The sequence below is a fragment of the Leopardus geoffroyi genome, chromosome B2 (assembly GCF_018350155.1).
Source record: "Leopardus geoffroyi isolate Oge1 chromosome B2, O.geoffroyi_Oge1_pat1.0, whole genome shotgun sequence".
NCBI classification, from domain to species: Eukaryota; Metazoa; Chordata; class Mammalia; order Carnivora; family Felidae; genus Leopardus; species Leopardus geoffroyi.
Window position 1 is genome coordinate 41192267 of NC_059332.1, and position 10242 is coordinate 41202508.

At 51.5% G+C, this 10242-nt stretch overlaps 1 protein-coding gene across 5 annotated transcripts; it reads left to right on the forward strand.

Annotated features, from left to right (window-relative positions):
* Positions 1–296: 296 nt before the first annotated feature.
* Positions 297–9906, forward strand: CNPY3 (canopy FGF signaling regulator 3). 5 transcript variants are annotated; one of them, XM_045498264.1, is made up of 8 exons: positions 523–635; positions 3443–3541; positions 5234–5357; positions 6016–6073; positions 6151–6273; positions 8434–8556; positions 8805–8922; positions 9261–9906. In XM_045498264.1, exons 4-8 carry the CDS (start codon positions 6038–6040, stop codon positions 9473–9475), a joined length of 615 nt encoding a protein of 204 aa, XP_045354220.1. In that variant the 5' UTR covers positions 523–635; positions 3443–3541; positions 5234–5357; positions 6016–6037; the 3' UTR covers positions 9476–9906. The 5 variants fall into 5 exon arrangements, 4 of the variants coding, with proteins under 4 accessions (XP_045354218.1, XP_045354217.1, XP_045354220.1 ...); XM_045498263.1 differs by having other exon boundaries at positions 3443–3523; XM_045498261.1 differs by lacking the exon at positions 3443–3541 and having other exon boundaries at positions 313–635.
* Positions 9907–10242: the final 336 nt, after the last annotated feature.

A 10242-nucleotide genomic window follows, 5' to 3' on the forward strand; every position in this document is an offset into this window, starting at 1 on the left:
ACCCCAGGAGGGAAGTGACGCGTGAGGAGGCGGCGGCGAAGGCCGTCAAGACGGCCTTCTGCACCTCTTGCAGGACCGACGAGCCCAACCTCGTCCCTTTCAGGCCTAGCCCACAACTTCCCCTCTGGTCCTCCAGCCGCTCCAGAGCCACCGTTAGTGGGTGGGGTAAGATGCTGCCATAGGACACTGAGGACACCATCTGTTTCCTCATTGGTCGAAGCCGAAAAAAGATCGCCCTCCCATTCGCTGGGGTGCAAGCCCCGGAAAGCCCATTGGCTGCGTAGTCCGCGGGCCTTCGTCGGCTCTGAGGGCGGGCCGAGGCAGCCAGAGGAGGGAGCGGGCCGGGGGCTCCCTGTTGCCCTGGTTACGCCGAGGCACGTGTGCAGTCCCGGAAGCGGCTCCGGGAAGCTGCCCAGCGCGCGCAGCCGGAGGAAGCGCAGCCCGGTCCGTTGGGGTCGGGTCCGGCTGGGCCATGGAGCTGTTGCCTGAGCCCGCGCCCCGGCCCGGACCCCGCTGTCTTCTGCTTCTCTCCCTGCTACTGTTGCTGCTGCTGCTACTGCCGGCCCCGGAGCTGGGCCCGAGCCAGGCGCAAGCCGAGGAGACCGACTGGGTTCGACTCCCCAGCAAATGCGAAGGTGAGGGGGCGGGGCCGGCGGGGAGTATCCTGCCAGAGGGGCGGGGCGTGCAGAGAAGGGGGTGAGGGGATGCAAGATCCTTGCCTCCTGAGCTGGGGTCTCTTCATTCATTGAAGCTACTGTGTGCCTGGCTCTGTGCTGGATGCTGAGGACACAGGGGCGGGCAAGGGATCAGGTCTCGGTGCACCTGGAGCGATCAAATCGGTACAAAAGAAGCAGTTATAATCCAGGGTGGTAGATGCCATGATAGATAACAGGCTTTGCCGAGTGAGGAGCATCTAATCTAGCCTACGGATGGGGGAAAGGCTGTGTGTAGAGGAGAGTCAGGAAAGGCTTCGTACAGGAAGCCCAAACAATAATTAGGACTTAGCTGGGTGAAGAGAAGTGAAAAGAGAGAATGTCTTAGGAAGCCACAGATGCAGAGGCCCATAGGCTAAGAAGCAAAGGACAGACAAGTTTGAGGAACTGAGAAAGTATGTATGACTGTTCTTAGGGGAAGAAGAGCCTGAGAAAGTCCTTTCCCCTTTTGGCCCTCACCACAACCTAATCTGTGCAATTGATGGACTCCCCCACTAGCTGTGAGCTCCTTGAGGACAGGACCTTTTCTCAGATATTCACACAATGCCTGGTACGCACCCAGTGAATATTTTTGGAATAAATAGGAATAAACAGGGACTGTGGGTGTGGGTGGAGGAAGGAGAAGGGTCTGAGGCCTAAGGGGAGAAGAATACAGGGCCACTTTGGGACAAGAGTAGAGCCTGGGGGAATTTGGTGAGGGAGGAGGATTTTAGGAATAAGGAGAAAATGAATCCCAAAGGTATAGGAGTGGAGGTGTGGAACTTCAGAGAGAGAAAGAGCACCAGCACCCAAGCCAGTGATCTGGGACTATGAAGGGCCATTCTTCCTCCCCCCATCTCTGTTTTCTCCCCGGACCTTCGCAGCCACTCCTTTCTTCCCATCTCTGTAACCCAAACCCCTCAGCAAGTTGGCTATAAATCCATTTCATCCCAATTCAAAGCGTACAGCAGGCCAGATGTTCCCTAAGTCCTGGGAAGTGGGGGTGGGGTAGGTGGTTTGGGACACATAATCCTTTCATTTTCGAGATGAAAGATAAGATGCTTCAGACACGACTTGACTTCACCAGTAGGGCTCCCAGTATGGGTGCTAGCCTGTACCTTGTCCCTCAGCCCCATAAATAGGCAGAGGGTTGCAATGCTTTCCTTTCACTCTTTCTCAAGAAATCTTTTGCGGAGTTCATTTCCTCTCTTTGTTTTCATTCTTAGCCTCCACTGTGTCTCTGATTATCCTCATAGTCTAAGAAGCTCACATTTCTTTCCATTAGGAGGCATTCACAGACTCAGAAGCAGAGAGCTGGCAAAGATTTTAAGAGATCATTCTAGTCCAACCCCATTTTGTAGGTAATGGATAAAGATTAAAAGGCATTTTCAGGGGCACCTGGGTGGCTGAGTCTGTTAAGCATCTGACTCTTGATTGTGGCTCAGGTCATGATCTCACGGTTTGTGAGTTTGAGCCCCCACATTGGGCTCTGTGCTGGCAGAGTGGAGCCTGCTTTGGATTCTCTCTCTCCCCCTCTCTCTCTCTGCCCCTCCCCCATTGCACAGTCTTGAGCGCACGTGGGTGCCCTCTCTCACTCAAAATAAATACATAAAACTTGAAAAAAATGGATTTTCAGTCACAGGATGGCTTGGCAAACTCTTAGGCTCCTCTTAGTAGTGTATTTGCTTTTATTTATCATTGTTGCACCTTTGTTGTTAAATGCTGATTGTGTCTGGCCCACAAAGCCTGCCTCCTGGCTCAGTCGCCTCAGTGGAATAGGCCTTGGCACAGGGGAAGGAGAGCCTGCCTGGAAAAAGAGTAGGTGGGTGTCCAGGAGAGTCTGGGGCCTGTGCCATGAACCTCCTCCAAGTCTGATTCTGGGTGGGATCCCCAGAGGGGGTCTTGAAGAAGTAAGATTTGGAAGAGTTGGGAAGCAAGGTTGTGGTTGATGGGCACAAGAGAGAAAGGAGGTTCCAGGTCCCCAGGGCCTGGAATCCTAAACGTTGAGGGCGTGGGAGAAAGGAGCAAAAGAGCCAGAAAAGCAATGAGCTCACACAGAGTACAGAACAGAGAGGGGAGGGGGACAGGTGTCCTGGATAGAGAGCCTGGGAGGTGAGCCACCTCGATTCATTGCAGACTCTGAGATCCCAGCCTATATTTTGGAATTTTCATGTGTTCGATTCTCCAAGCCATCTATTAATGTGTACGTTATAAAATTTTACCAAGCAAGCCTTCAGGGGAGGTATTTGTTTTGGTGGTGAATTGGTCTCCTACCAAAGTCTGCTGTCAGTGTTAGAGTCACTCTGACGGTGTTTAGCCTATAGATCATATTCATTCAGAGGCATCAGAAGCTGCTCGACCACAAACACAGTCTGTCAGCAATATTTATTAAGTATCCAACACACACACAGTCCTTGACTAGAGGAATACAGAAAAAAATCCAATACATGGTAACTCACTTTGGGTACCCTTATGGTCTAACTGGGGAGACACAAAATGGCCAAAGGCCCGCAGTGAGAGCATGGGTCCTGGATCCTGCAGAGGCCCAGATAAAATCAGGAGCAGGTGGGATTGGTCCAGAAGAACTTCCCAGTAGGAGGAGGCTTTTAAAATGAAGCTGGGAGAATGGGCAGAAAAGTCCCTAGAGGGCATTAAGTGCTCTCCCAGGGCCTCGGACAGGTCACGCTTTTAGTGGTAGTACTCCTTATGCAGTAGTAATTATCTGTTTACACTTCTTTCTACTCCATTAGACTGGATCTGGAACCTTGTTTTCATCTGTGAATCCCCAGGCAGCGCCTGACACCTAGGGGTTGCTTAATAACTGAGGAAAAGCAAGAGGAAACGAGAAGGTGAATGTACAGAAACAGTAGAAATAAGGCCTCTGGAAGGGATGGAGCAAATTACCTTGGTAGGAACAGAGAGCTGGTAGTGGAACAACATACGAAATCAACTAATAAAAGAGGCATACAAGACAGTTAGGGAAATTTGGGACAATTGGGGAAATTTGAATGTGGACTGTTAGGTGGTATTAGAATTGTTAATTTTCCGAGTATCAGTATGGTTGTATGGTTAGGTAGAAGAACGTCCTTATTCTCCAGAGATGCATGAGGACATTTTTAGGGGTGAAAGATCATGATATCTGCAACTTACTTTTTATTTTATTTTATATCTTTTTTTTTAATGTTTATTTTATTTTTGAGAGAGAGTGAGAGCATGAGCAGGGGAGGGCCAGAGAGAGAGAGAGAGAGAGAGACAGAACTGGAAGCAAGCTCCAGGCTCTGAGTTGTCAGCACAGAGCCCGACATGGGGCTCGAACCACGAACCGTGAGAACATGACCTGACCTGAAGTCGGACGCCTAACTGACTGAACCACCCAGGTGTCCCTGCAACTTACTTTTAAAATGGTTTAGGGGCGCCTGGGTGGCGCAGTCGGTTAAGTGTCCGACTTCAGCCAGGTCACGATCTCACGGTCCGTGAGTTCGAGCCCCGCGTCAGGCTCTGGGCTGATGGCTCATGATGGCTCAGAGCCTGGAGCCTGTTTCCGATTCTGTGTCTCCCTCTCTCTCTCTGACCCTCCCCCGTTCATGCTCTGTCTCTCTCTGTCCCAAAAATAAATAAACGTTGAAAAAAATAATAAATAAATAAATAAAAATGGTTTAGCAGGGGCGCCTGCTAAACAAGCGCCCGACTTCCGCTCAGGTCGTGATCTCACGGTTTGTGAGTTCGAGCCCCACGTTGGGCTCTGTGCTGACAGCTCGGAGCCTGGAGCCTGCTTCGGGTTCTGTGTCTCCTCCTCTCTCTGCCCCTCCCCTGCTCATGCTCTGTCTCTCTGTCTCTCAATAATAAATAAACGTTAAAAAAATTTTTTTTTTTTTTAATGGTTTAGCAAAGGGGCGACTTGGTGGCTCAGTCAGTTAAGCATCTGACTTCAACTCAGGTCATAGTCTCCTGGTTCGTGAGTTTGAACCCTGCCTCGGGCTCTGTGCTGACAGCTCAGAACCTGGAGCCTGCTTCAGATTCTGGGTCTCCATCTCTTTCTGTTCCTCCCCTGCTTGTGCTCTGTCTCTGAAAAAGAAATAAACATTCAAAACAATTTTTTAATGGTTTAGCAGAAACAATGTATATATTGTTGAGATGTATTACTATATTATCATATTATTTTATGTTACATATTGGAGAGAGAATGTAGCAGATCACTAACTGTTGAAATGAGCGGAATGTATATAGTTATTCATTGTACTCATTCAGCTTTTTTATATGTTTGAAAATTTTAAAGTAAAATGATTACAGACGGTGGTGGGAGTGGGGGGCAGGAGGGAGCTGGGAAAAATGGAGTCAGCCAGGACTGGACATGGGGCAGTGAATCTTGGAGCCAAGTTTCCCCCAGTGACCTCCATGGGGTGGTCTGGGACTAACTCCTTCCCTGCCTGGGGTGTTGACCCCGTCTGGGCGAGGCATCCACGTTGGTGTGGTTTGCTGGGAGCTGGCTTCTATCAGACTCACGTGCACTCAGTAGGCTGGGCTGTGTCTCCCTCCCCCAGTGTGTAAATACGTTGCCGTGGAGCTGAAATCAGCTTTTGAGGAAACCGGCAAGACCAAGGAGGTGATCGACACAGGCTATGGCATCCTGGATCGGAAGGCTTCCGGAGTCAAATACACCAAGTCGTAAGTGAAAGAGGGTACCCACCAGCCTGGCCTGCTTTGTTCGTAACGGCTTTAGAGGTTTGGAGTTCCCTTCTCCCTTCCAGCTAGGCAGACCCACCAAAGGGAGGCGGCTCTGACCAACACCTAAGTTTGCCCACTGGTTTTGCCCCCAACTATTTGTGTGGTCTTCATAAGTCCCTTCATTCCACTGAGCTTTGGACTTCTCATCTGTAAAAGCAAGACTGTTGGGCCTTATCTCATTCCCAGACTCTTGGATTTCATGGACCAGTGCAAATTAAAAAAAAAAAAAAAAAAATTGGTAATGTAGGGTTACCAATCTTTAATTTTGCCAGGAATAAATATTAAAAGTAAAAATAACCCCCCCAAAAAGCTTTCATCAGCCATGATGGTCCTTTCAAAATGAAATGTGTTGGAGCACCTGGCTGGCTCATTCAATGCAGTGTGTGACCCTTGATCTCAGGCTTATAAATTCAAGCCCCACGTTGAGTGTAGAGATGAGTTAAAAATAAATCTTAAAACAGAAAAAAAGAAATATTTTAACATCAAAACTTAATACATTTTGCTTTATAAAACCATCTAAATACTGAATCATTTAGCTTTATAAAAAATGCCTTCCCGTAGAGCTGTTACAATTTTGTCTCTCTGGTCTGTGTTCCAGCATTTCAGAGCCCCCAGACCAGATGACCTATCTTCCTTCCAGCTCTGACTTCCCTTTGGTGAGATGCGCAGGTGTTGGGGTAGCAGGGCTGGAGGGACGGACCACTGACCCACTGGGGCTAGGAGAGGAGTTCAGCCCCTCTCGTGCTGCTGTCTCTGCAGGGACTTACGGTTAATCGAAGTCACTGAGACCATTTGCAAGAGGCTCCTGGACTATAGCCTGCACAAGGAGAGGACCGGCAGCAACCGGTTTGCCAAGGTTGGATTTGTGCTTGTCCTTCATCCCCACTGGGGCCAGGCCTGGAGGTGTCTAAGTAGTCTGCTGGTGTGGGTGTGATTTGGAGATCATGCTTGGGGAGCTTCCCTCCTTGGCCTCTTCCCATTCTTCATCAACCACGGTGTGCATTTCTCCCCTTCTGAGTGGCCTGGCTTTTCAGTGGCACATTCTTCATGGCCTGGGCCTGCCCATCAGGGCCCTGTCTCAGCCTCAGACTGAAATGCAGGGTGGCAGTCCCCGTGGAGGCCTGATCACTTGCTCAGTGAGAGCTCAGGGAGTACAGACCTGTGGGCTTTAGAGATGTCAGAAGACATGGCAGGGTGGGGATGGGGTTATTACCTCATTCCCCTGGGCCCGCTGGGCACGCACCTGGACCGCTGTCAGGGTGCCTGTGTAACATTCAGTGCACTTACTGTATGTGTGAATGGCTCTGTCCCTGAACAAGGAGTTTCTTACAACAAGGCCCATAGTTCTTTGTTTCTACGTCTTCAGTGCCTGGCACATGGTAAGAGACTTGCCTCCCACATTTCTCCACCCACCTACCCTTCCAGTGAAGTCGGTTAGTGAGAAACCCCTGGGAAACCTAGAGAGATAGTCTTAAGCAACAGAAGTCTTAAATTTTTTAAATTTGTATGAATTTTGTATTCTACTCAGTAATAAAACCATGTTTTGCTTTAATATAAAAATGTTTATGGGGCCCCTGGGGGCTCAGTTGGTTAAGCATCTGACTTTGGCTCAGGTCAGGATCTCACAGTTCATGAGCTCGAGCCCTGCATTGGGCTCCACACTGACATCGTGGAGCCTGCTTGGGATTCTCTCTCCCTTTCTCTCTGCCCCTCCCCTACTTGTGCTTTCTCTCTCTCAAAATAAATAAATAAACTTAAATTTTTTTAAATGTTTGTATTAGTTTTTGAGAGAGACAGAGCATGAGCAGGAGAGGGGCAGAGGGAGAGGGAGACACAGAATCCGAAGCAGGCTTCAGGCTACGAGCTGTCAGCACAGAGCCTGACGTGGAGCTCGAACCCATGAACCACAAGATCATGACCTGAGCCAAAGTCGGACGCTTAACTGACTGAGCCACCCAGGTGCCCCGAAATAAATAAACCTAAAAAAAAAAAAAAGTTTAAGATTATTTTCCGTAGCAGTAAAATTAGAAACAACCTAACCATTCACAAGGGGTTAAATAAATTGATGTGGCCATTCAGTGGACAAAACAAAGAATGAGGTAGCTCTTTGTGGTGTGAATTAAAATTATCTCCAAAGTCTGTTAATAAGGCCAGGTGCAGAAGAGTGTGTCTGCTATATACTATTGCTTGTGTAAAAAATGGGGGTGAGGAGGGCAGGATGGATTTGTATGTATATTTGCTTGTATTTGCATGCATTACCTCTGGAAAGATAGAGGAAGTAGATGATGTGTAGGTGTAGTCTCCAGGGAGAGGACCTAGGTAGCTGGCAGAAATATTTTTACAGAACTGGGTCCTCCCTGCCTCACTCGTGCCCACTTCCAACCCAGGAAAGGCACAAGCCCTAGGAAGAACTAGAGCAGTGAGCGGGTCTAGACATGGGGGCGTGAGTGTTCCTGGCCACAGTGAGGGGAAAGAGCCAAGGCACACTTAATTCCTGGGAAAGGAGTATCTATTCAAAGGGCCAGAAGGCAACAGCAGCCCTTTTGGGGATTTTTGTTTGTTTCTTTAAATTATTATTATGATGATGATTTTAATAGAGGGGAAGAGAGAGTGAGGGGCAGAGTGAGAGGGAGAGACTCTTAAGCAGGCTCCATGCTCAGCACAGAGCCCGACGCGGGGCTTGATCCCACAACTGTGAGTTCATGACCTGGGTCAAAGTCAAGAGTCAGACACTTAACCTACTGAGCCACCCAGGCGCCCACACAGCAGCCCCTTTTGAAAGGGGGAGGTGTGGGGAGGCAGGATAGGTTGTGTGTGATTGTGTGTGTGTAGGTGTGTAGGTGTGTAGGGGTTGTGGAGTAGGCCTGAAAGAGGGGAGAGGAAAGTGAGGTCCAGTGTGAGAAGCCTTGAGAGTCCTGGCTTCTCAGAGCTGGGTCCTTGGGCCTCCAGCACCACCTGGAGAGGAGGGTGGGAGGTGGGGAAAGCTCCGCTTCTCATGCCTGGTTGCCTCTTCCAGGGCATGTCTGAGACCTTTGAGACACTGCACAACCTGGTCCACAAAGGGGTCAAGGTGGTGATGGATATCCCCTATGAGCTGTGGAATGAGACCTCTGCAGAGGTGGCTGACCTTAAGAAGCAGGTATGGGCCTTTTGGCCCTCAGAGGCTACCGTGCCCCACGGGGGTGGGTGGGGACTGGGTCTGGGGCTGAGGAAGGCCACCAAGAGCTGGGAGGCTTTGATCAAGTCATCTCACCTCTCTGCCTTCAGTTTCCTCAGGAGAAGCACAGCCACCTGCCTGCCCTGCAGTGGGTTGTGAGGCTCAGCTGAGCTCCCCCGGGAGCGAGTCAGTGCTGGGGCTTTGCCAACACAATGTATTCTGATTCATAGTGCGACGTGTTGGTGGAAGAGTTTGAGGAGGTGATCGAGGACTGGTACAGGAACCACCAGGAGGAAGACCTGACTCAGTTCCTCTGTGCCAACCACGTGCTGAAGGGCAAGGACACCAGTGAGTCTGAGGGAGGGAGAGGGCAGGGTGGGTGGGCCTTCAGCTTTACTGCTTGCCCCCCCTCAGGGGAGGTGGGTAGGGAGGGGACAAAGAAGAGATAAGACCTAGAAAGCACCATACCCTCAAGGAGCTTGATGGGACAGCATGGAGTAAGAGGTACTGAAACCAGGTGCAGAATAACATGGCGGTAACTCAGATGCCCCCAGAGGGGCCTGGAGGCCCCAGAGAGGCAGGAGGAGGGGACCTGACACCACTTCCAGCTGCCGCTTCCGGGGCCGCCCAGTCAGTGCTCCTCACCCAGCAAACCAGTCTGTTGAGGGTGTCTCTCCTCACCCCAGGTTGCCTCGCAGAGCAGTGGTCCGGCAAGAAGGGGGACACAGCCGCCCTGGGAGGGAAGAAGTCTAAAAAGAAGAGCGGCAAGGTCAAGGCCTCGGGCAGCGGCAGCAAACAGAGGAAGGAGCTAGGTGGCCTTGAAGAAGACCCCAGCCCCGATGAGGATGAGGGCATCCAGAAGGCATCCCCCCTTACACACAGCCCCCCGGATGAGCTTTGAGCCTAACCCAGTGCCCCCTGTATCGTGACCCCTGACCTGGAAGCTGAAGAATCTGGGGCACAGCTCTGGCAGGCAGATGGCTGTCCCTCTCCAAGTCCTCCCTGCCGTGCCGGCTTCCTGCCGGGAAAGACACAGGGCCAGGGAAGAGCTCAGATCAGCTGCCGTCAGCCTACCGACCTCCTCCCTCTGCCAAGCGGCTGTCCTGACCCAGGCTTCGGGCAGGCCATGCGATTTCACGCCTGCCAAGGACTCCAGTATGAACTCCGGAGGGGCAGGTGTGGAGAGGGCACCCAGCCTTCACCTCCCCTCACTCCTTCCCAGCAGGGAAGCAAGACTACAGGCCTCCCCACCCCTGCTTATCCCCTCCTGTGGACACCTTGCACTCTGCCCGGCCCTCCCCAGGGCTCACAGAGTAAAAACCTTTTGGCCTTTTTTGTTCTGATTTTTGAGTCCCCTCCAGCTCCTCAGAGGGGCCTGGAGTCCCAGTTGCTCTCCTCCCCCTCCCCTTCCAGCCCAGGGGGGCCAAGGGTGGAGAGGCGGCTCCCATCCCCCATTATTGAGGCTGGGCCTGCCAGCTGTGGGGGGCAGCAAGTGCCAGGAGGGCCCAGGTTGTTTTGGGGTGAGGCTCAGGACTGGGCTTTGGCCCTGCCCCTCAGCTGCCTTTGGACTCCCTGAGCTCCCCAGGCCAGGAGGGGCCTCACTTGTGCCCTGGCCACCTGGCTGGGCTGCCGCTGCCTCTCCTCTCTCGCCCAAGGCCTTCCCCTTTG